Source organism: Heterodontus francisci, chromosome 11 (genome assembly GCF_036365525.1).
Source record: "Heterodontus francisci isolate sHetFra1 chromosome 11, sHetFra1.hap1, whole genome shotgun sequence".
Taxonomy (NCBI): domain Eukaryota; kingdom Metazoa; phylum Chordata; class Chondrichthyes; order Heterodontiformes; family Heterodontidae; genus Heterodontus; species Heterodontus francisci.
In genome coordinates, this window is record NC_090381.1 from 113,079,564 (window position 1) to 113,106,160 (window position 26,597).

General features: G+C 43.1%; 1 protein-coding gene across 1 annotated transcript in view; it reads right to left on the reverse strand.

Annotated features, from left to right (window-relative positions):
- The window catches only part of LOC137375088 (IgGFc-binding protein-like), a 115,349-nt gene extending 93,919 nt beyond the window's left edge, over positions 1-21,430 (reverse strand). The window contains exons 1-22 of the mRNA XM_068041715.1: positions 21,298-21,430; positions 20,324-20,461; positions 20,065-20,237; positions 17,923-18,007; positions 17,605-17,710; positions 12,541-12,665; positions 10,641-10,885; positions 10,266-10,549; positions 9,849-10,126; positions 9,101-9,699; positions 8,174-8,735; positions 7,641-7,840; positions 7,139-7,519; positions 6,743-7,029; positions 6,024-6,304; positions 5,053-5,190; positions 4,792-4,964; positions 4,327-4,411; positions 4,029-4,097; positions 820-1,064; positions 445-728; positions 28-305 (exon numbers count right to left, since the gene is read on the reverse strand). Coding sequence (XP_067897816.1) covers positions 28-305; positions 445-728; positions 820-1,064; positions 4,029-4,097; positions 4,327-4,411; positions 4,792-4,964; positions 5,053-5,190; positions 6,024-6,304; positions 6,743-7,029; positions 7,139-7,519; positions 7,641-7,840; positions 8,174-8,735; positions 9,101-9,699; positions 9,849-10,126; positions 10,266-10,549; positions 10,641-10,885; positions 12,541-12,665; positions 17,605-17,710; positions 17,923-18,007; positions 20,065-20,237; positions 20,324-20,461; positions 21,298-21,430 — 5,149 coding nt within the window. The remainder of the gene's footprint in view (positions 1-27; positions 306-444; positions 729-819; positions 1,065-4,028; positions 4,098-4,326; positions 4,412-4,791; positions 4,965-5,052; positions 5,191-6,023; positions 6,305-6,742; positions 7,030-7,138; positions 7,520-7,640; positions 7,841-8,173; positions 8,736-9,100; positions 9,700-9,848; positions 10,127-10,265; positions 10,550-10,640; positions 10,886-12,540; positions 12,666-17,604; positions 17,711-17,922; positions 18,008-20,064; positions 20,238-20,323; positions 20,462-21,297) is intronic.
- Positions 21,431-26,597: the final 5,167 nt, after the last annotated feature.

The window sequence follows — 26,597 nt, forward strand, 5'->3', positions numbered from 1 at the left end:
TCTAGCAATATAGCCTCAAACACTTACGGCAGAAGGTCTCATTCCTCCAAGCTTCCACTCTCACTCCCTTTGCCTGGCATGCATCAGCGTAGGACTGCAAACTGCCGCACAAAGACCCTGTCTGCGGGGCTATCGCACACAGGTCATACACACAGTCACTAAAATAAACCTTCGGGTCTACTACAGAGTGGCACTCTTTGAAGGGACCGTGTGAATCCATGATTATTCCACAGTAATATTTACTTTCTATGATGTGCTTTTCGTCATCAGTGCAATTTGGTTTGAGGCCAATGTCAGGAACACACCTGGAAAAATAACAGCATCACCAATGAGAAATGGTTAAAACTATATAAAGCCTGTAAGCAAACGGCGCAACTGCAGCAATTAGAAACTTGCGGGTTTATTAAGGAACAGAAACAACCCGAACACTTCCATACAGTGTACCTTGTATCATTTTGAGTTTGCCAGCTGTTGCCCAAGCTGACGGAATCAGGCTCCATCACTCCATCTGGATTGAGGAAATCATCTCTTCTGTCGTCATTATAGTTTCCACACATTCCACACACCTTCCCCTTGAAGATACTGGGAAGAGTTACCTCTGCTCGATGCCTCCCATCAAACTTCACTCTCAATCCAAAATCGGTGCTCACAACGACATACTGTCCACTTAGGCCAATGAGAACACCTGAAGTGACTGACAAAGGCAGCACCACTACTTCTCCATCAACCTGGAAACATAGAAACATTGATCGATTTATTCTTCAGCAAATAGACCTTTCCATATACTTGGTGAAGATACTTCAAATATCCAATTCGTACCTTTACCACACGTCCCTTCTCTAATGTTATTTTATGATTGTAAACATTAACGTTGACATGTTTCACATACGATACATAGGAATTTCCTGATCGGTGCTCATTTGCAGCTTCAACATTGAAATAAGGCAGAGTACTGTTGGCGTCGCATAGTTTTGATAAGGTATACGTGCACGTTCCCATGAAGTTATGAGCTTGTTTATCAAAGGTATTGTAGTGAGGATCACCTTGCACAGTGCAGGACGATTCTATAAATTGTAAAACAAAGATCAATTGATGGCAGCGCAGTACATCCAACACCAAGTTCAATTATTTTATACTCTACTGCTCTTATCTTCTTCCACATGCTGACTACACATGTGACTGCTGTATTTTACAAACAAGGCATTGTTGAAACTCTGTCAGATCATTACTTCTCAGAACTCCCTCAAAATGGATCCATCGTACCAGGAATTTACGCTCCTGTCGTGAGCATTTCCCCGTCTACTGCAGGCAACACCACCCTGAATGGCTGGAACTCTTGTTGCTCTGTCAGTTTCTATGATGCCATCTTATACGTGTACTAAACTTGTGATAACTGAGAAGGTCACTAGCAGAAAAATAAGTGATACTCACAAACGCAAGTCAAGCAACAAAATCTACTAGAACATTCAAACATGCTTTTATCACATTCACCTTTCCACAAAGTCAGTAAGAGTAAAACTGGGGCCCAAGAATTGATCCCTGCGGTACCCCACTAGTCACAGCCTGCCAATACGAGAATGACACATTTGTTCCTGCTCTCTGCTTTCTGCCTGTTAACAAATCCTTAATCCATGCCAGTATATTACCTCCAATTCCATGTGCTTTAATTTTGCTAACCAACTTTCTGTGGGGGACTTTATCAAAAGCCTTCTGAAAATCCAAGTATACCACATCCATCTACTCCCCTTTATCGATTTTGTTCGTAACGTCCTCAAAAAAACTCTAACAGATTCGTCAAATATCATTTCCCATTTATAAATCCATGTTGAATATACCCAATCGGATTATTATTATCCAAGTGTCCATTTATCACATCCTTTAGAATAGATGCTACCATTTTACCAACGACTGATGGAAGGCTAACAGGTCTGTAATTCCCTGTTTTCTCCCTCCGTCCCTTCTTAATAGTGGGGTGACATTTGCGACCTTCCAATCTGCAGGAACTGCTCCAGAATGTATAGAATTTTGGAAGATGATCGCCAATGCATCCATGATCTCCACAGCTACCTCTTTCAACACTCTGGGATGTAGAATATCAGCTCCTACGGACTTAGCAACTTTCAGCCCCATTAATTTCTCCAATACAACTTTCTTAGTAATACTAATTTCCTTCAATTCCTCATTCCCCCTAATCCCTTGGATCTCTAATTCTGGGAGATTTCTTGTATCTTCCTCAGTGAAGACAGACACAAAGTAATCATTGAACTTCTCTGCCATTTCTCTAATCCCCATTATAAATTCTCCTGACACTGCCTGTAATGGACCCACATTTGTCGTTTCCTTTTTACGTACCTGTCGAAGCTTTTACAATCCGTTTTTATAGCTTTTGCGAGCTTACATTCGTATTCTATTCTCCCTCTCTTTATCAGTTTCTTCGTTCTCCTTTGCTGTACTCTAAAATCCTCCCAATCCTCAGGTTTACTACTATTTCTGCAACTTTATAGGCCTTTTCCTTTAATCTTATACAATCCTTAACTTCCTTTGTTGTCCATGGTTGTCTGCCTTTACTTTTGGGGTTTTTGTGCCTTGAAGGAATGTATAGTTGCTGTAAACTATGTAATATTTCTTTAAAGACTATCCATTGCCTATGTACTGTCATGCCTTTTAATGTATTTTCGCATTCCACCTCAGCGAATTTGCCCCTCATACCTTCATAATTTCCTTTATTTAAATTTAACATCCTGGCTTCAGATTGAACTACCTCACTTTCAAACATAAGCATGCAATGAATATTATCTCTATGGATTTTAAGAAAGTACTTGACAAAGTGACACCTAAAATGTTGGTTAACAAAGTTGAGGCTCATGGAATAGGAGGATCAGTGGGAGCTTGGATAAAAAAATTGGCTTCAGGACAGAAAACAGCAAGACGTGGCGAATGTTTGTTTGCAGTCTGGAGCATGGTAGGCAGTGCTGTTCCCCAAGGGTGAGTGCTGGGACCAATGGTTTTTTTTGATAGATGTAAATGACATGGATATTGGAATACATGGTAAAATTTCAAAGTTTGCCGATGATACCAAACTTGGAGGAGTGGCAAACAATGACAATGATACAAATCGACTGCCACAGGAAATAGATAGGCTCACAGAATGGGCAGACAAGTGGCAGATGGAATTTAATAGTGTGAGATCATGCATTTTGTGGAAAAGGGATAGGGAGAGGGAATACAGACTTAATGGCACAGTTCTAAAGTGTGTGCAGGGACAGAGGGGCCTGGGGGTGCATGTGCACAGATGCTTGAAGGTGGCATGACAAACTGAGAGAGTAGTTAGCAAAGCATATGGGAGCTTGTGCTTCATAAATAGGAGTATGAGTACAAAAGCATGAAGTATGCTGAACCTTTATAAAGCTCTGATTAGGCCGCAATTAGATTACTGCATCCAGTTCTGGTCACCATACTTTAGAAAGGATGTGAGGGTCCTTGAGAGAGTGGAGAGGACATTTACCAGAATGGTTCTAGGGATGAAGGATTTTAGCTAAAAGGTTAGGTTGCAGAAGCTGGGGTTGTCGTCCTTGGTGCATAGGACGTTGAGGGGAGATCTCATTGCAGTGAGAAAGTTTAGGACAGCTTTAGGTAAGGTAGACAAGGAAAAACTGTTTCCATTAGCTGATGGTACAAGGACTAGGTGACACAGATTTAAGGCTGTGGGCAAGAGATGCAGTGCGAATGTGAGGAACAACATTTTTACGTAGCGAGTGCTCATGTCCTGGATCTCGCTGCCTACGAGGGTGGTGGAAAAGGAGGAGATTGATGATATCAAAAGGAAATTGGATGGGCACTGAAAGGAAATAAACTTGCAGAGCTATGGGGACAGAGCAGGATAATGGAACTGATTAGATTGCTCCACGGAGGGCCGGCATAGACTCTAGGGGTCAAATGGCCTCCATCTGTCCCGTAATGACTCTATGGCTACAATTAAGAAGAGCAATACCGAGGTCCCATTTCACATGTAAGCTGCTTTCGTTTACCTGTTGTGTCGGGAGTCACGGTTCTGGCTGTAGTTGGGGTGCTCGTTGGGGCTGTTGTGCCACACGTTTCTGCAGAGAAAAAAATGGTAAAAACTCAGAAAAATCTACATGTCATAAAATAGAGCAATCACGCCAACTTCCAGCCTAGCCAACTGTGCAAAATTAATAAGAACGACACACTATGACAAGAGATTGCGCAAAAACCAAAACTAAAACCACTGGTAGTTTCATTTATATTTATGTCACAAAAACAAATGAGCCACAATATACGCCAGACAAATTAATCATGTTTACGAACCTCCACAGCATCCAATATGGAAGGAGATGTCATCCACAGCAACATCACTGCGATAATCATTTCCCCGGACTGCTTCAATGAGGATCTGCAAGAGAAAACATCACAATATCAGCAGGCTAAAGATTGCAATGGCAAGTCAAACAATAGGATTTCAGTATCTCTACATCAGTAACACTGGGAAATGAGATGAACACATCAATCAATGAGCATGTTTTGATGAAACAACTCCCGATGTCTCCACTGAATTGTAATTCACAGGTTCGATTTTATCAGAAGAAAAGAGAACTTGAGTTTTCTTCCAATTTAAGCCCTGAATTGCCCGAAATCCTCTAAAACAAAATCAGATTATAAAATCACAAAAATATTTTCCACACAGTTTACCTGAGAATTTCCAGAAAGGTAAAGGCCTACTTCTCCTGCGATCCATCTGTTACCCTTATTTCCTGTCTCTGACCACATTAGTACCGCTGTCTTGCCTTCAACCTGGTAAACTTTCAAAGCCATGCTTCGAGCTACTCCATACATGTGGTACCAGAATCGCAAGCACTGAGCCCCTGTCTTTTGACATGGAGGACTGACCAGATCGGCTCTGTCTCCGTCGCTGCGGTCATTGCCTTCAATGTAGATGTAGTGACCACCTGGACACACAATTAGGCTCATTGATTAGAAACAAATCATCTGCTCTATCAACCCTGACTGGCAAGATAAGGATCTCTTATCACCTACCTGCTGTGGTGTGGTCATAAGACGGCCCTGTGTGAGCTGATGGTGTCGATCCACTGATGCGTTTCCAGTCAAAATTATCTGTCTTGGATTGTGTCCAATTGCACAGGTCAATGTCAAAATTACAGTCTAATGCACAACCTGTGGATTTAATAAAGAACATCTGTTTGCATCTTCAATACACTGGGCATCATCGAGAAACTGAAACCAGATGTTCAAAAACAAACTGCTCCATAAAACCATCGCAAGGAAGTAACTCAGGTAACAACTGGACTGGAATCAGCTTGACAGTTCCTCCTTGCAAAGATTCATGCTGAAAATGTGGCAGAGACATTCAATGAAGTCATTACTCTACTCAAACAACAACAACTTATATTAATATTCCACCTTCATCGTAATAAAATTTCCCAAAGTGCTTCACATGAGCATTATAAAGCAACCCTGCCCACATAAGGAGATATGCGGTCTGATGACCAAAAACTTGCTCAAAGAGGTAGGTTTTAAGGAGTATCTTCAAGGAGGAAAGCGAGCTGGAGAGGTGGAGAGGTGTACGGAGGGAATTCCAGAGCTTCGGGCCTGGGCAACTGAAGGCACCTGAAGGCACGGCCACCAATAGAGCAGTGATTAAAATCGGGAAAGCTCAAGGGGCCAAAATTACATTGCTGTTGTTGTACCTGACGATGATACAGACACATCACCCAAAATATTCTTATGTGATAATATTTTGACAGGATAAAGAGGAATGTTGAAATATTGAAGCAATACTCTGTGAAAAACACTACATTCAACAATGTATCATGTTAAAAAGTGATTACCTCAGTGTTGCTTGGAAAATTTTCTTCAACTAATCTCAGCCTCAGCCTCATTATAAATAACAGGCATGTATTTTTTTAAAGGAAATTGTGTTTTATCAGAAAAATTGAAAAATAAAATAGAGGAAAAGAACAAATAAAGATGTTTAACATCAAACTTACTTTTCTCAACACAGCCACTCTGCTCCCTCCAGTCTCCCAGAACAACACCAATTGCTTCACAGGCTGAAGCGTATGACTCCAGAGCATTGCACAGCAGCACAGAATCTCCTCCAGTGACACAATAATCGTACACACAGCTCTCAAAGTACAACTGAGGAGGGATATACCAGTGACAATCTTTGAAAGGACCATTGCTGGCCAAAATAATTTTGCAGTATCCCTCTGCCTCTTCATTTGTTGGTGGCTCACATGTCGGTGGCAGTGGAGCGGTTTGATTGCACCTATGTAAGTAAAATCAGGTGTGACTTCTCTCTTAAATAAAAAATATCTCCCATTCTATTTAATCCTTTTCAAACTTCAATGAATATGGGAAGGAAAAGAATACTATGTGCTATCAAAATTGCCCCTTAAAATAAATCCAAAGGTATGAGCATACTTCAATTATGCATCGGTGATATTTCATTGAAACATATCCCAATACCAATACTGATAAATTCATTTCAGCTATTCACTGTGTCCCATCAGGAATCAACAGAACTGCTCACAAGTGTTGATTTGGACATTTGCAGGACATCTCAGCCGTGCCTGAATGTATTTCAATCATTTTAACACCAACTAATTACTCCAATAACTGTACTTACTGCCATAGCTTCTCATTCTCTGCTTATCAGCAACACTGCATTTACCTGAACTTACAATATATTGCAGGAAATACTCACGGCCAGTCATCGTCAGTCACTGTCCAGCTGTTTCCAAACTGATTGGAATCCGAGGCTAGAATTCCATCAGGCTTCAAGAAGTCATCGAGCTGGTCATCAGTATAGGTACCACATAAGCCACACAGCTGCCCTTTGTATCTCTCATCCACCACCACAAACAGTTCATGATCTCCATTAAACTTCAGCTGAAGACCAAAGCCAGTCTGGACCATGACAAATGATCCCACCATTGATATGTTTACCAAAGAATGGGGACTCACAGGGAGCTCAACCTTCACTCCATCAACCTATGCAAAAGATTACCTGGATTAGTAATACAAGTCACAAACACAGTAGCTACCTCTCTTCAGCATTACAATAATTCTGAAAACTCTACTGATCAGAAACATTACTCACATAAACAAGCTTATTTTTCCTCACTGCAATATGAAGGTCATCAAGTTGCAGAGCAATCGAATTAATGGCAGACCATGTTGGGCTGCCTCTGTGTTCATTTCTACTTGTCACAGAAAACCGAACGGATGTATTTCCACAAGTCTCAGCCACCGTATAATTGCAGGTACCCTGGAAGTGATACAGCTTCCTGTCAAATGTCGTATAGTGCGGGTCTCCGTAAATGTGACAGGTCGCAGTGTCCGCTCGGTAACATCCCAAATTTCCGTCCTGCACTTTGCAAATTTCCTCTGGTCCACAAGATGCTGCTTCGCACTCTACTTGGTCATTTCCAATACATCGGCACCTGTTTAGACATCCGTCTTCCCAGAACATTGCCCCTTTCTGACAGACAAAGAGCAAGGGTTACTTTCAAAATTGCTACATGCTCCTCATGTAAGCACAATGTTACGCGCAGAAGAACCAAATGGCACCGAAAACACTTATTACTGCTCTTACAACTTACTTCATAGTATTTCTTGCCGTGGACGCAGCCACAGTTCTCAACAGGCACACACGAGCTTCCACTGAGGACAGACCCATTATTGCACTCACAGTCCTCCACACAGGGCTTGCTGCAATTCCATGGAGCTAAACGGTCTGTGCATGTGGCCGGACAAGCACTGGCACATGCATTGTAGTGGCTATTGGCTGGACAGCTCACAGCTGAAAGCAAAGAAGGTACAAGTAAATCTTTCCAGTTTCTCAGACCAGAAAATGTCTACACTAAGATAATGTCAATCGAGAAAGAAGACTTGTGTAGGAAATGCTAAACACGCCTACTTCCTGAATCAACCTGGATTGCAAGAATGGAAAGTATAAAAACAAACACACAAGCCAATTGAATTAAAAGAACTCTAACATGAAATAACAATTCTGCAACAAAGCAAACAACCTAACACAACACGGTAAACAGAGACTTTTCCCTGACACAATACTGTACCAATTTTGAATAAGCAAATATTGAAGCGGAAACAACAGGAGCTAGCAAATACGTACAACAGAAAGTGGAGTTTCTCCACGGTGGAATGGTCACTCCTGCACTTTGACACGCATCTGCATAGATTTGGAGGGCATTACACAGAGCATCTTGGCTTCCTGCCAACAAGCACAGTTCAACAACACAGCTTTCGAAGATACCAATGGGATTTATTACAGAGTGGCACTTTACAAATGGACCTTGTTGACTGGTGATCAGACCACAGAAATCATCGCTTTGGTACAGGTTCTTATCAGCGGGCAGACATTCCTCAGGGCTGCCCGGGTCACAACCTGGATCATCCGGTGGCACCTTCCAGCTATTTCCCAGCTCATTAGAATCTTTGGCTTGCTCTCCATCGGATTTCATGTAATCATCCTTTCTCATTCCATTGTAGTTCCCGCACATACCACAAGTCTTATTAAAATATGTACTCGGCACTTTCACTTCCACCGAATGATCAGTGTCATAAGAAACAACAAGCCCAAAATCTGTCACCAGGACCACATATCTTCCGCTCCTGCTCACGCTCACGGCGCCATCAACTAGGGTCACGGGTAAGGTTGTCCACACTTCATCAACCTGAACAGAAGAGCAACATTTAGATTGATCAGGACTCTTTGTACACAGTCTGCATCCCTTTACTCAATACACCCAACAAATCTGAACAGCGACCCATCTACCGTCTGACTGCAGTCATGGAGTAAACACAATATTTAGCATCAGACTGATGGACATTTTACACGAGGTTCACAGCACTCTCTTTAGACTTGTATTGAAATGAAAAATGTCACATTAATCACTTTAACACTCTTTATACTGCACAATATATTCCTAGTCATTCATCTCCAATGTAATACAAGTTCTATGTAAGGACTGCTTCAGAATAAAAAGTTGGTATAAAATGCAATACTTTTGATAACACAATCTAGCAATAACAAACTTACCAACACACGATGAGATTCCCTCTTGACAATCCAGACACTATGGCTGTGAACAACTACCCGAACTCTCTGAACATAAGATACTTTAGCATTGCCACGATTTTCATTTTTTGCTTCGATGTTGAAGTATGGAAGAGACGAGGAATTTGTGCACAGCTTGGCGATCGTATAGGTGCACGTCCCCATGAAATGATGGGTCGCTTTGTCAAACGTATTGTAATGTGGGTCATTATGGACTCTGCAGATGCCGTATGCATGTGGGTAGCAACCAGGAACTCCGTTTGCAATTCCACAGTATGAATCCGTAGCACACGTTGAACTCCAGCACACTAGTTTACTGCCTGCTGAAGGACATCTGCATTTCGTTGAACAGGTATCATCCGTCCAGAATTCAGATCCCACTGGGTAGTGTTTGCCTTCAGACCAGCAGCCACACTGACTTCTTGGCACACATCTGTCGTTGTAGAAGACGTAACCACTATCACACACACAGCCTTCGACGCAAGGCTGGGAGCAGCTGGATGGAGCATCTGGATTGACACAAGTAGCTGGACAGGCTGAGCCACACTGCTCATAGTGACTATTCACTCCACACTTTAAAGCTGGAAACAGAATTCAAAAGGTCACTCATTATTTTAACGTTAAATTCCTTCCATCTAACACTTTCATGAAAAACAAAACAGTTCAAACATACATCAAGCCTTTATGTCCCCACAAAGTATAATCTAGCAATATAGCCTCAAACACTTACGGCAGAAGGTCTCATTCCTCCAAGCTTCCACTCTCACTCCCTTTGCCTGGCATGCATCAGCGTAGGACTGCAAACTGCCGCACAAAGACCCTGTCTGCGGGGCTATCGCACACAGGTCATACACACAGTCACTAAAATAAACCTTCGGGTCTACTACAGAGTGGCACTCTTTGAAGGGACCGTGTGAATCCATGATTATTCCACAGTAATATTTACTTTCTATGATGTGCTTTTCGTCATCAGTGCAATTTGGTTTGAGGCCAATGTCAGGAACACACCTGGAAAAATAACAGCATCACCAATGAGAAATGGTTAAAACTATATAAAGCCTGTAAGCAAACGGCGCAACTGCAGCAATTAGAAACTTGCGGGTTTATTAAGGAACAGAAACAACCCGAACACTTCCATACAGTGTACCTTGTATCATTTTGAGTTTGCCAGCTGTTGCCCAAGCTGACGGAATCAGGCTCCATCACTCCATCTGGATTGAGGAAATCATCTCTTCTGTCGTCATTATAGTTTCCACACATTCCACACACCTTCCCCTTGAAGATACTGGGAAGAGTTACCTCTGCTCGATGCCTCCCATCAAACTTCACTCTCAATCCAAAATCGGTGCTCACAACGACATACTGTCCACTTAGGCCAATGAGAACACCTGAAGTGACTGACAAAGGCAGCACCACTACTTCTCCATCAACCTGGAAACATAGAAACATTGATCGATTTATTCTTCAGCAAATAGACCTTTCCATATACTTGGTGAAGATACTTCAAATATCCAATTCGTACCTTTACCACACGTCCCTTCTCTAATGTTATTTTATGATTGTAAACATTAACGTTGACATGTTTCACATACGATACATAGGAATTTCCTGATCGGTGCTCATTTGCAGCTTCAACATTGAAATAAGGCAGAGTACTGTTGGCGTCGCATAGTTTTGATAAGGTATACGTGCACGTTCCCATGAAGTTATGAGCTTGTTTATCAAAGGTATTGTAGTGAGGATCACCTTGCACAGTGCAGGACGATTCTATAAATTGTAAAACAAAGATCAATTGATGGCAGCGCAGTACATCCAACACCAAGTTCAATTATTTTATACTCTACTGCTCTTATCTTCTTCCACATGCTGACTACACATGTGACTGCTGTATTTTACAAACAAGGCATTGTTGAAACTCTGTCAGATCATTACTTCTCAGAACTCCCTCAAAATGGATCCATCGTACCAGGAATTTACGCTCCTGTCGTGAGCATTTCCCCGTCTACTGCAGGCAACACCACCCTGAATGGCTGGAACTCTTGTTGCTCTGTCAGTTTCTATGATGCCATCTTATACGTGTACTAAACTTGTGATAACTGAGAAGGTCACTAGCAGAAAAATAAGTGATACTCACAAACGCAAGTCAAGCAACAAAATCTACTAGAACATTCAAACATGCTTTTATCACATTCACCTTTCCACAAAGTCAGTAAGAGTAAAACTGGGGCCCAAGAATTGATCCCTGTGGTACCCCACTAGTCACAGCCTGCCAATACGAGAATGACACATTTGTTCCTGCTCTCTGCTTTCTGCCTGTTAACAAATCCTTAATCCATGCCAGTATATTACCTCCAATTCCATGTGCTTTAATTTTGCTAACCAACTTTCTGTGGGGGACTTTATCAAAAGCCTTCTGAAAATCCAAGTATACCACATCCACCTACTCCCCTTTATCGATTTTGTTCGTAACGTCCTCAAAAAAACTCTAACAGATTCGTCAAATATCATTTCCCATTTATAAATCCATGTTGAATATACCCAATCGGATTATTATTATCCAAGTGTCCATTTATCACATCCTTTAGAATAGATGCTACCATTTTACCAACGACTGATGGAAGGCTAACAGGTCTGTAATTCCCTGTTTTCTCTCTCCGTCCCTTCTTAATAGTGGGGTGACATTTGCGACCTTCCAATCTGCAGGAACTGCTCCAGAATGTATAGAATTTTGGAAGATGATCGCCAATGCATCCACGATCTCCATAGCTACCTCTTTCAACACTCTGGGATGTAGAATATCAGCTCCTAGGGACTTAGCAACTTTCAGCCCCATTAATTTCTCCAATACAACTTTCTTAGTAATACTAATTTCCTTCAATTCCTCATTCCCCCTAATCCCTTGGATCTCTAATTCTGGGAGATTTCTTGTATCTTCCTCAGTGAAAACAGACACAAAGTAATCATTGAACTTCTCTGCCATTTCTCTAATCCCCATTATAAATTCTCCTGACTCTGTCTGTAATGGACCCACATTTATCTTAGCCAAACATTTCCTTTTTACATTCCTGTAGAAGCTTTTACAATCCGTTTTTACAGTTTTTGCTAGCTTACATTCGTATTCTATTCTCCCTCTCTTTATCAGTTTCTTCGTTCTCCTTTGCTGTACTCTAAAATCCTCCCAATCCTCAGGTTTACTACTATTTCTGCAACTTTATAGGCCTTTTCCTTTAATCTTATACAATCCTCAACTTCCTTTGTTATCCATGGTTGTCTGCCTTTACTTTTGGGGTTTTTGTGCCTTGAAGGAATGTATAGTTTCTGTAAACTATGTAATATTTCTTTAAAGACTATCCATTGCCTATGTACTGTCATGCCTTTTAATGTATTTTCGCATTCCACCTCAGCGAATTTGCCCCTCATACCTTCATAATTTCCTTTATTTAAATTTAACATCCTGGCTTCAGATTGAACTCCCTCACTTTCAAACATAAGCATGCAATGAATATTGTCGATATGGATTTTAAGGTAGTACTTGACAAAGTGACACCTAAAATGTTGGTTAACAAAGTTGAGGCTCATGGAATAGGAGGATCAGTGGGAGCTTGGATAAAAAAATTGGCTTCAGGGCAGAAAACAGCAAGTCGTGGTGAATGTTTGTTGCAGACTGGAGCATGATAGGCAGTGCTGTTCCCCAAGTGTGAGTGCTGGGACCAATGTTTTTTTTTTGATCGATGTAAATGACATGGATATGGGAATACATGGTAAAATTTCAAACTTTGCAGATGATACCAAACTTGGAGGAGTGGCAAACAATGACAATGATACAAATCGACTGCAACAGGCAATAGATAGGCTCACAGAATGGGCAGACAAGTGGCAGATGGAATTTAATAGTGTGAGATCATGCATTTTATGGAGAAGGGATCGGGAGAGGGAATACAGACTTAATGGCACAGTTCTAAAGTGTGTGCAGGGAAAGAGGGGCCTGGGGGTGCATGTGCACAGATGCTTGAAGGTGGCATGACAAACTGAGAGAGTAGTTAGCAAAGCATATGGGATCTTGTGCTTCATAAATTGAGGTATGAGTGCAAAAGCATGAAGTATGCTGAACCTTTATAAAGCTCTGGTTAGGCCGCAATTAGAATACTGCATCCAGTTCTGGTCACCATACTTTAGGAAGGATGTGAGGGTCCTTGAGAGAGTGAATTAGAATTAGAATTGGAATATTACAGTGCAGTCCAGGCCCTTCGGCCCTCGTTGTTGCGCCGACCTGTGAAACCATCTGACCTACACTATTCCATTTTCATCCATATGTCTATCCAATGACCACTTAAATGCCCTTAAAGTTGGTGAGTCTACTACTGTTGCAGGCAGGGCATTCCACGCCCCTCCTACTCTCTGAGTAAAGAAACTACGTCTAACATCTGTCCTATATCTATCACCCCTCAACTTAAAGCTATGTCCCCTCGTGTTTGCCATCACCATCCGAGGAAAAAGACTCTCACTATCCACCCTATCTAACCCTCTGATTATCTTATATGTCTCTATTAAGTCACCTCTCCTCCTTCTTCTCTCCAACAAAAACAACCTCAAGTCCCTCAGCCTTTCCTCGTAAGACCTTCCCTCCATACCAGGCAACATCCGAGTAAATCTCCTCTGCACCTTTTCCAAAGTTTCCACATCCTTCCTATAATGCGGTGACCAGAACTGCACACAATACTCCAGGTGCGGTCTCACCAGAGTTTTGTACAGCTGCAGCATGACCTCGTGGCTCCGAAACTCGATCCCCCTACTAATAAAAGCTAACACACCATATGCCTTCTTAACAGCCCTATTAACCTGAGTAGCAACCTTCAGGGATTTATGTACCTGGACACCAAGATCTCTCTGTTCATCTACACTACCAAGAATCTTCCCATTAGCCCAGTACTCTGCATTCCTGTTACTCCTTCCAAAGTGAATCACCTCACACTTTTCCGCATTAAACTCCATTTGCCATCTCTCAGCCCAGCTCTGCAGCCTATCTATGTCCCTCTGTACCCTACAACATCCTTCGGCACTATCCACAACTCCACCGACCTGAGTGTCATCCGCAAATTTACTAACCCACCCTTCTGCACCCTCTTCCAGGTCATTTATAAAAATGACAAACAGCAGTGGCCCCAAAACAGATCCTTGCGGTACACCACTTGTAACGAAACTCCAGGATGAACATTTGCCATCAATCACCACCGTCTTCTTTCAGCGAGCCAATTTCTGATCCAAAGCACTAAATCACCTTCAACCCCATACTTCCGTATTTTCTGCAATAGCCTACCGTGGGGAACCTTATCAAACACCTTACTGAAATCCATATACACCACATCCACTGCTTTACCCTCATCCACCTGTTTGGTCACCTTCTCGAAAAACTCAATAAGGTTTGTGAGGCACGACCTACCCTTCACAAAACCGCGCTGACTATCGCTAATTAACTTATTCTTTTCTAGATGATTATAAATCCTGTCTCTTATAACCTTTTCCAACATTTTACCCACAACCGAAGTAAGGCTCACAGGTCTATAATTACCAGGGCTGTCTCTACTCCCCTTCTTGAACAAGGGGACAACATTTGCTATCCTCCAGTCTTCCGGCACTATTCCTGTCGACAATGATGACAGAAAGATCAAGGACAAAGGCTCTGCAATCTCCTCCCTAGCTTCCCAGAGAATCCTAGGATAAATCCCATCTGGCCCAGGGGACTTATCTATTTTCACACTTTCCAAAATTGATAACACCTCCTCCTTGTGAACCTCAATCCCATCTAGCCTAGTAGCCTGAATCTCAGCCTTCTCCTCGACAACATTTTCTTTCTCTACTGTAAATACTGACGAAAAATATTCATTTAACGCTTCCCCTATCTCCTCTGATTCCACACACAACTTCCCACTACTATCCTTGATTGGCCCTAATCTAACTCTAGTCATTCTTTTATTCCTGATATACCTATAGAAAGCCTTAGGGTTTTCCTTGATCCTATCCGCCAATGACTTCACGTGTCCTCTCCTTGCTCTTCTTAGCTCTCCCTTTAGATCCTTCCTGGCTAGCTTGTAACTCTCAAGCGCCCTAACTGAGCCTTCACGTCTCATCCTAACATAAGCCTTCTTCTTCCTCTTGACAAGCGCTTCAACTTCTTTAGTAAACCACGGCTCCCTCGCTCGACAACTTCCTCCCTGCCTCACAGGTACATACTTATCAAGGACACGCAGTAGCTGCTCCTTGAATAAGCTCCACATTTCGATTGTTCCCATCCCCTGCAGTTTCCTTCCCCATCCTACGCATCCTAAATCTTGCCTAATCGCATCATAATTTCCTTTCCCCCAGCTATAATTCTTGCCCTGCGGTATATACCTGTCCCTGCCCATCGCTAAGGTAAACCTAACCGAATTGTGATCACTATCACCAAAGTGCTCACCTACATCTAAATCTAACACCTGGCCGGGTTCATTACCCAGTACCAAATCCAATGTGGCATCGCCCCTGGTTGGCCTGTCTACATACTGTGTCAGAAAACCCTCCTGCACACACTGGACAAAAACTGACCCATCTAAAGTACTCGAACTATAGTATTTCCAGTCAATATTTGGAAAGTTAAAGTCCCCCATAACAACTACCCTGTTACTCTCGCCCCTGTCGAGAATCATCTTCGCTATCCTTTCCTCCACATCTCTGGAACTATTCGGAGGTCTATAAAAGACTCCCAACAGGGTGACCTCTCCTCTCCTGTTTCTAACCTCGGCCCATACTACCTCAGTAGACGAGTCCTCAAACGTCCTTTCTGTCGCTGTAATACTCTCCTTGATTAACAATGCCACACCCCCCCATCTTTTACCATCTTCTCTGTTCTTACTGAAACATCTAAATCCCGGAACCTGCAACATCCATTCCTGCCCCTGCTCTACCCATGTCTCCGAAATGGCCACTACATCGAGATCCCAGGTCCCAACCCATGCTGCAAGCTCACCCACCTTATTCCGGATGCTCCTGGCGTTGAAGTAGACACACTTTACACCAGGTTCTTGCTTGCCAGTGCCCTCTTGCGTCCTTGTAACCTTATCCCTGACCTCACTACTCTCAACATCCTGTACACTGGAACTACAATTTAGGTTCCCATTCCCCTGCTGAATTAGTTTAAACCCCCCCGAAGAGCACTAGCAAATCTCCCCCCCAGGATATTGGTACCCCTCTGGTTCAGGTGAAGACCATCCTGTTTGTAGAGGTCCCACCTACACCAGAAAGAGCCCCAATTATCCAGGAAACCAAAACCCTCCCTCCTGCACCATCCCTGCAGCCACGTGTTCAACTCCTCTCTCTCCCTATTCCTCGCTTCGCTATCACGTGGCATGGGCAACAACCCAGAGATAACAACTCTGTTTGTTCTCGCTCTAAGCTTCCACCCTAGCTCCCTGAATTTCTGTCTTAAATCCCCATCTCTCTTCCTACCTATGTCGTTGGTGCCTATGTGGACCACGACTTGGGGCTGCTCCCCCTCCCCCTAAGGATCCCAAAAACACGATCCGAGACATCACGAACCCTGGCACCTGGGAGGCAACACACCAACCGTGAGTCTCTCTCGTTCCCACAGAACCTCTTATCTGTTCCCCTAACTATGGAGTCCCCAATGACTAATGCTCTGCTCCTCTTCCCCCTTCCCTTCTGAGCAACAGGGACAGACTCTTTGCCAGATACCTGTACCCCATTGCTTACCCCTGGTAAGTCGTCCCCCGCAACAGTATCCAAAACGGTATACCTGTTGTTGAGGGAAACGGCCACAGGGGATCCCTGCACTGCCTGCTGGTTCCCTCTCCTTCCCCTGACGGTAACCCATCTACCTACTTCTTTTACCTGAGGTGTGACTACCTCCCCATAACTCCTCTCAATAACCCCCTCCGCCTCCCGAATGATCCGAAGTTCATCCAGCTCCAGCTCCAGTTCCCTAACGCGGTTCTCGAGGAGCTGGAGTTGGGTGCACTTCCCGCAGATGCGGGAGAGGACATTTACCAGAATGGTTCTAGGGATGAAGAATTTTAGCTAAAAGGTTAGGTTGGAGAATCGGGTTGTTGTCCTTCGAACATAGGATGTTGAGGGGAGATCCGATAGCAGTGAGAAAGTTTGGGACAGCTTTAGGTAAGGTAGACAAGGAAAAACTGTTTCGATTAGCTGATGATACAAGGACTAGGTGACACAGATTTAAGGCTGTGGGCAAGAGATGCAGTGTGAATGTGAGGAAGAACATTTTTACGTTGCGAGTGCTAATGACCTGGAACTCGCTGCCGACAAGGGTGGTGGAAAAGGAGGAGATCGATGATTTGAAAAGGAAATTGGATGGGCACTGAAAGGAAATAAGTGTGCAGGGCTACGGGGACAGAGCAGGATAATGGAACTGATTAGATTGCTCCACGGAGGGCCGGCATAGACTCTATGGCTGCAATTAAGAAGAGCAATACCGAGGTCCCATTTCACATGTAAGCTGCTTTCGTTTACCTGTTATGTCGGGAGTCACGGTTCTGACTGTAGTTGGGGTGCTCGTTGGGGCTGTTGTGCCACACGTTTCTGCAGAGAAGAAAATGGTAAAAACTCAGAAGAATCTACATGTCATAAAATAGAGCAATCACGCCAGCTTTCCAGCCTTTCCAACTGTGCAAAATTAATAAGAACACAGTGCAAACACCAAAACTAAAACCACTGGTCGTTTCATCTATATTTATGTCACAAAAACAAATGAGCCACAATATACACCAGACAAATTAATCATGTTTACGAACCTCCACAACATCCAGTATGGAAGGAGATGTCATCCACAGCAACATCACTGCGATAATCATTGCCCCGGACTGCTTCAATGAGGATCTGCAAGAGAAAGCATCACAGTATCAGCAAGCAAAAGATAGCAAAAGCACGTCAAACAATAAGATTTCAGTATCTCCTCTTCAGTAACACTGGGAAAGGAGATGAACACATTAATGCACATATTTTGATAAAACAACACCCGATGTCTCCACTGAATTATCGTCAACAGGTTTGATTTTATCAGAAGAAGGGTAGCTAATGTAACCCCACTATTTAAAAAGGGGGGTAAAGAGAAAGCAGGGAATTATAGACCAGTCAGCCTGACGTCGGTAATGGGGAAAATTCTAGAGTCCATTATCAAAGGTTTTATAGTAGAACACTTGGAGAACAGTGGTAGAATCGGGCAGAGTCAGCATGGATTTACGAAACGGAAATCATGCTTGACGAATCTATCAGAATTCTTTGAGGATGTAACTAGTAAAGTTGATGGGGGGGAGCCAGTGGATGCGGTTTATTTGGACTTTTCGAAGGCTTTCGACAAAGTCCCACATAAGAGATTAGCATGTAAAATTAAAGCGCATGGGATTGAGGGTAGTGTATTGCGATGGATAGAAAATTGGTTGGAGTCAGGAAACAAAGAGTAGGGATAAATGTGTCTTTTTCCGAATGGCAGGCAGTGACTAGTGGGGTACCATAGGCATCGGTGCTAGGACCCAGCTACTCATAATATACATCAATGATTTAGATGAAAGAACTAAATGTAATATCTCCAAATTTGCAGATGACACATAACTGGGTGGGAGGGTGAGTTGTGAGGAGGATGCAGGGTGATTTGGACAAGTTGAGTGAGTGGGCTAATGCGTGGCAGATGCAGTATAATATGGATAAATGTGAGGTTATCCACTTTGGTAGCATAAAAAGGAAGGCAGATTATTATCTGAACGGCTATAAATGCAGAGAGGGGAATATGCAGCAAGGCTTGTGTGTTCTCGTACACCAGTCGCTGGATGTAAGCATGCAGGTGCAACAGATGGGAAAAATGGTAAATGGTATGTTGGCCTTCACAGTGAGAGGATTGGAGTACAGGAGCAGGGATGTCTTGCTGCAATTATACAGAGCCTTGGTTTGGCCACATCTGGAATATTGTGTGCAATTTTGGTCTCTTTATCTGAGGAAGGATGTTCTTGCTATAGAGGGAGTGCAGCGAAGGTTTACCAGACTGATTCCTGGGATGGTGGAACTGAGGTATGAGGAGAGATTGAGTCAGTTAGGATTATATTCGCTGGAGTTCAGAACAGTGAGGGGGGATCTCAAAGAAACCTATAAAATTCTGAAAGGACTTGACAGGATGTTCCTGATGGTGGGGGAATCCAGATTCAGGGGTCATAGTCTAGGGATACGAGGTAAAGCTTTCAGGACTGCGATGAGGAGAAATTACTTCAACCAGAGAGTGGTGAACCTGTGGAATTCGCTGCCACAGAAAGCATTTGAGGACAAAACATTGCATGTCTTCAGGAAGGAGTTAGATATAGCTCTTGGGTCTAAAGGGATCAAAGGATATGGGGCGAATGCGGGAACAGGCTACTGAGTTGGATGATCAGCCATGATCATAATGAATGGGGGAGCAGGCTCAAAGGGTCGAATGGCCTACTCCTGCTCCTATTTTCTATCTATGTTTCAAAGAAAAGAGAACTCAGCTATGTGGCCTTGTCCAATCTGCACCTTCTCCTTTGTTATCTCTCGCCCCACCCCCACCTCACTTGCATATAACCTGTGACATTTTTAATATTTGTCAGTTCCAAAGAAGGGTCACTGACTCGAAACGTTAACTCTGCTTCTCTTTCCACAGACGCTGCCAGACCTGTTGAGTGGTTCCAGCATTTCTTGTTTTTATTTCGGATTTCTAGCATCCGCAGTATTTTGCTTTTATAAAAGAGAACTCGAGTTTTCTTCCAATTTAAGCACTGACTTCCCCGAAATCCTCTAAAACAAAATCAGACTATAAAATCACAAAAATATTCTCCACAGTTTACCTGAGAATTTCCAGAAAGGTAAAGGCCTACTTCTCCTGCGATCCATCTGTTACCCTTATTTCCTGTCTCTGACCACATTAGTACCGCTGTCTTGCCTTCAACCTGGTAAACTTTCAAAGCCATGCTTCGAGCTACTCCATACATGTGGTACCAGAATCGCAAGCACTGAGCCCCTGTCTTTTGGCATGGAGGACTGATCAGATTGGCTCTGTCTCCCTCGCTGCGGTCATTGCCTTCAATGTAGATGTAGTGACCACCTAGACACAATTAGGTTAATTGATTAGAAACAAATCATCTGCTCTATCAACCCTGACTGGCAAGATAAGGATCTCTTATCACCTACCTGCTGTGGTGTGGTCATAAGACGGCCCTGTGTGAGCTGATGGTGTCGATCCACTGATGCGTTTCCAGTCAAAATTATCTGTCTTGGATTGTGTCCAATTGCACAGGTCAATGTCAAAATTACAGTCTAATGCACAACCTGTGGATTTAATAAAGAACATCTGTTTGCATCTTCAATACACTGGGCATCATCCAGAAACTGAAACCAGATGTTCAAAAACAAACTACTCCATAAAACCATCGCAAGGAAGTAACTCAGGTAACAACTGGACTGGAATCAGCTTGACAGTTCCTCCTTGCAAAGATTCATGCTGAAAATGTGGCAGAGACATTCAATGAAGTAATTACTCAACTCAAACAACAACAACTTATATTAATATTCCACCTTCATCGTAATAAAACTTCCCAAGGTGCTTCACAGGAGCATTATAAAGCAACCCTGCCCACATAAGGAGATATGAGGTCTGATGACCAAAAGCTTGCTCAAAGAGATAGGTTTTTCGGTGTATCTTAAAGGAGGAAAGTAAGCTCGAGAGGGGGAGAGGTGTACGGAGGGAATTCCAGAGCTTCGGGCCAGGGCAACTGAAGGCACGGCCGCCAATAGAGTAGTGATTAAAATCGGGAAAGCTCAAGGGACCAAAATTACATTGCTAGAGATTATGATGAAACATAAACAAAAGAGGTTGTATGATGCATGTCAAGTGAATTCTTCAAGTGCGAACCAGCCCAAATACAATAAGTTGAGAGGGTAGGTGAAGAGGAAAATAAGGCTGGCAAAGAGAGAATATGTGAATCGAATGGCAGTCAACATAAAAGGGAGCCCAAAATCTTCTACCGGAATGTAAATAGTAAGCAGTTAGTAAGAGGCAGGGTGGGTCATATTAAGGACAAAAAGCATGATGTATTAAAGGCCTGCTACACGACCCGAACCCGACGGTACCCGGCGACATGTGTCAGGTTGGGGTTGGGTCTGACCCCTTTTTCGGATCCGGCTTTCGGGCTCGGGTCTGCTGGTAAATATTGAAAATAAAATACTTATCTGAGCTGGGAGTCCGGGACAAAAGTCTGTGCTGTGAGCTAATGACGTCACTATGACGTTATCACGCATGCGCGGCAGCTTCCTGGAGGTTCCGAGTCGGAAGGTAAGTAAAGGGATGGTCGGGTTGGTCCCAGGTCGGGTCGGGTCGAGTCTGGGTCAGCCTCAGGTCAGGTTGGGCTCAGGGCAAAATCGGAGGGACTCGGGCTTGGTCAGGCTCGGGTCCGCTGTGGTTCGGTTGGGTTCGGATCGAGTTCTTTTTCCCGACCTGAGCAGGCCTTTATAATGTATGGTTGGAGATGCAGGGCAAGGCTAGAATACTTAATGTGTACTTTGTATCGGTGCTTACTAAGGAAGAGGATTCTGACAAAATATCAGTAGAAGTGGCAATGGTAGAGGAAATGGATGGGGTGAAAATTGAGAGGCAAGATTCATTGAAAAGGCAGGCTACGCCGACAGTGTATGTTACCTGGTCCGAATGGCTTGTATCCCAGGTTGCTAAAGAAAGTTTGGATGGAGATGGTGGAAGGGCTTGCCATAATCTTCCAATCTTTCCTAGAAATGGGGGTGATGCCAGAGGATTGGAGAGTGGCAAATATGACATCCTTATTCTGCACTGAGTGCTGCTGAAGAGCACAGAGTGTGAAGAAGGGAGTGTGGTAAGTGAGTGGATTTTAAGGCTTACCCTCCCTAAATTCTAGCTTTTGTTTTGTTTACATTTAGCAATTAACTGAAATTACTATTTAAGAAGCAAATTAAGTTTCTTACAGTTTTAGTCAGGGGTTACAAGCTCTCAGAGTAGCTGTAACTAGTTTAATAGGGAGCTAGCTTAAACTGGTTTCTGAACTCTGGCAGAGCTCTAGCAAAGCCGACACATCATTGTTTTCAGAGAGTACAAATTCAGGGGACTCTCAGTGCCGCTTGTCAGCACTGAGTGCTGTTGGAGGGCACAAATTGTGAAGATGGGAGTTTGGTAAGTGAGGGGCTTCAAAGGGGGGGGAACTGTAAATTAATTAAGAAAAATAAATTAAATTAAATTAACACAATAAAGATGGCAGGACAGGTGATGTGTCACAGCTGCAGTATGTGGGAGATCCTGGATGCCACGGCAATCCATGGCAACCTCATCTGTAAGTGTATACAGCTTGAGGAACTTCGGCTCAGAGCCATTGTGCTGAAGGCCGAGCTGCAGACACTGCAATGCATCAAGGAGTGGGAATGTTACCTGGGCACTTTGTTCCAGAAGGCAGTCACACCCCTTAGGATAGGGTCATCTGTTTTGGTCAGTGGTCAGGGACAGGAGGGTGTGACTGCGAGTCAGGCAGGTAAGGGGATTGAGAAGGTGGGAGTGGAGGAGCCTCAGCCCTTCTAATTGAGCAACAAGTCCAAGGTTCTTGCAGTTTGTATGGAAAAGAGCGAGGGCTGTAGCATGGATGAGCAGACAGACCATGGCACTATCGTACAGGAAGCCATTAAAGTCAGGGGAGCAAAAAGGAAAGTAGTGGTAGTAGAGGAAAGTATAGTGAGGGGTGATTGATACTGTTCGTTATAGCAAAGAGCGAGAGTCCAGAAGGCAGTGTTGACTGCTTGGTGCCAGAGTTCAGCACATCTGCTCAGTGCTGGAGAGGAACTTACGATGGGAGGGGGAAGATCCAGTAATCGTGGCCCATGTAGGTACTAACAACATAGGCAAGACAAGGAAAGAGGTTCTACATAGTCAGTATGAGGAGCTAGGCACCAAATTAAGAAGCAGAACCTCAAAGGTAATAATCTCTGGATTATTACGTGAACCACATGCAAATTGGCATAGGGCAAATACGATTAGAGAAATGAATGCATGGCTCAAAGACTGGTCTGGTCGAATTGGGTTCCAGTTCATGGGGCATTGGCACCAGCACAGAGGAAAGTGGGGGCTCTATCGTTGGTACGATCAACACCTGAAACGTGCTGAGACCAGTATTCTAGCGAGCCGTATAACGAGGGAAGTAGAGAGGGTTTTAAACTAATCGTGGTGGCAAGGGTTCAAATTTGGGAAGATGTGGTAAATCAAAAGGTAGTGACAAGGTGAGTGAGAAAGGTATTAATATGGGAAATGATAAAAAGACCGTGACAGGAAGGGTCAGTGAGTACAAATCTAAGAGTAAATCAGCAGACAAGGCTAGAGGTTACAAAAATAATAAAAGGACAAAACTAAAGGCTCTGTATCTGAATGCACATAGCATTCAAAACAAAACAAATGAACTTAAAGTGCAAACACAACTAAATAAGCATTAAATAAGATCTGATAGCCATGACAGAGACATGGCCACTGGATGACATAGATTGGGACCTGAATATTGAAGGGTACATGATATTTAGGAAGGACAGGAAGCTAGGAAAAGATGGAGGGGTGGCTCTGTTAATTAATGATGGTATTAGCACAATAGAGCAGGATGACCTAAGTTCAAGAAACCAGGATGTAGAAGCGGTTTGGCTAGAGATGAGAAATGATAAAGGCAAGAAGTCACATGTGGGAGTGGTGTACAGGCCCCCTAACAGTAACCACACAATAGGACAGGGTATAAAGGAAGAAATAATGGGTGCTTGTCAGAAAGGTACAGTGATAATCAGGGATTTTAATCTACATATCAACTGGAAAAATCCAATGGGAAAAGGTAGCCTCGATGAGGAGTTCATAGAATGTTTTTGGGATAGTTTCTTAGAACAGCATGTTCTGGAGCCAAACAGAGAGCAGGCTATACTAGACCTGGTATTTTTATTTTTTTTATTTAGAGATACAGCACTGAAACAGGCCCTTCAGCCCACCGAGTCTGTACCGACCATCAATCACCCATTTATACTAATCCTACACTAATTCCATATTCCTACCACATCCCCACCTGTCCCTATATTTCCCTACCACCTACCTATACTAGGGGCAATTTATAATGGCCAATTAACCTATCAACCTGCAAGTCTTTGGCATGTGGGAGGAAACCGGAGCACCCGGAGGAAACCCACGCAGACACAGGGAGAACTTGCAAACTCCACACAGGCAGTACCCAGAATTGAACCCGGGTCGCTGGAGCTGTGAGGCTGCGGTGCTAACCACTGTGCCGCTGTGCAATGAGATAGGATTAATTCATGACCTCACAGTGAAGGTGCTCCCAGACAGCAACGATCATAATATAATTGGATTTTACATTTAGTTTGAGGGAGAGAAGAGTGGGTCTAAGATTAGTATGTTAAATTTAAATAAGCGCAATCATGAGGGCATGAAAGCAGGGCTAGCAAAAGTGAACTGGCAAAGTAGTTTAAGGGATAGGTCAATAGAGATGCAGTAGGCATTTAAGGGGATATTTCAGAATATACAGAATAGATACATTCCAATGAGAAAGAAAAATTCCAAGGGGAGGACCCACCATCCATGGTTAACTAAAGAAGTTAAAGATGGTATCAAACTTAAAGATAAAAAGCATAACATTGCGTAAAGACGGGTGGTCGATCAGAAGATTGGACAGAATATAAAAAGCAGCAAAGAATAGCTAAAAGATTAATAAGGAGAGAAAAATTAGAGTACAAGAGAAAGCTGTCTAGAAATGTAAAAAGATAGGAAGAGTTTCTATAGATATTAAAAAAGAGTTAACAAAGTGAGCATTGGTCCTATAGAAAGTGAGTTTGGGGAATTAATAAGGGAAAATAAGGAGATGACAGATGAATTGAACAGGTAGTTTGCATCAGCCTTCACCATAGAGGATACAAGTAACATCCCAGAAATAGTTTTAAATCAAGAAATGGAAGTAGTACCGAGCAAACTGTTGGAGCTGAGGCTGACAAGTCCCCGGGTCCTGATGGACTTCATCCAAGGGTCTTTTAAAAAGTGGCTAGTGAGATAGTTGATGTGCTGGTTTTAATTTTCCAAAATTCCCTCGATTTGGGGAAGGTTCCATTAGATTGGAATATAGCCAATGTAACTCCTTTATTCAAAAAGGGAGACAGAAAGCAGGAAACTACAGGCCAGTTAGCTTAACATCTGTCATAGAGAAAATGTTAGAAGCTATTATTAAAGACATTATAGCATGGCACTTAGCAAAATTCAAGGTAATCAGGCAGAGTCAACATGGTTTTGTGAAAGGGAAATCATATTTAACTAATTTATTGGAGTTCTTTGAAGAAGTAACGTGCTGTGGATAAAGGGGAACCGGTGGATGTACAGTACTTGTATTTCCAGAAAGAACATAAGAAATAGGAGCAGGAGCAGGCCATTCGGTCCCTCAAGCCTGCCCCATCATTCAATAAAATTATGGTTGATCTGCCGCAGACCACAACTCCTCTTTCGTGCTATCTCCTCATAGCCCTCAACTCCCCGATATTTCAAAAATATTTCAAAAAAAACCTCCTCTTTAAATACTTTCAGTGATCTAGCTTCCACAACTCTCTGGGGTCGAGAATTCCAGACATTCACTACCCTCTGAGAGAAGAAATTCCTTCGCATCTCAGTTTTAAATGAATGTCCCTTTACTCTGTAACTATGTCCCCTAGTTCGAGATTCCCCCACTAGTGGAAGCACCTTCTCAACATCTGCCCTGTCAAGCCCCCTCAGAAACTTGTACATTTCAATAAGATCACCCCTCATTCTTCTAAACTCTAATGAAAAAAGGCCTAACCTGTTTAGCTGTTCTTGATAAGTCAACCCCTTCATCCCAGGAATCAGCCGAGTGAATCTCTTTTGAACTGCCTCCAATGGCAGTATATCCTTTCTTAAATACGGGGAGCAAAACTGTACACAGTACTCCAGGTGCGGCCTCACCAACACCCTGTACAGTTGTAACAAGACTTCCCTATTTTTAAACTCCAACCCCCTAGCAATAAAGGCCAACATCCATTTGCCTTCTTAATTACTTGCACCTGCATGCTAACTTTTTGTGTTTCATGCACAAGAACACCCTCTGTGCTGCACTTTTTTGAAGTCTCTCTCCATTTAAATAATAGTCTGTCTTTTGATTCTTCCTACCGAAGTGCATGACCTCACACTTTCCTCCATTAAACTCCATATGCCAAGTTTTTGCTCACTCACTGAACCTATCTATAATCCCCTTGCAGATTCCTTATATCCTCATCACAACATGCCCTCCCATCTATTTTTGTATTGTCAGCAAATTTGGATATATTACACTCTGCCCCGTCCTCCAAGTCATTAATATAGATAGTAAATAATTGAGGCCCTAGGACTGATCCTTGTGGCACTCCACTAGTTACG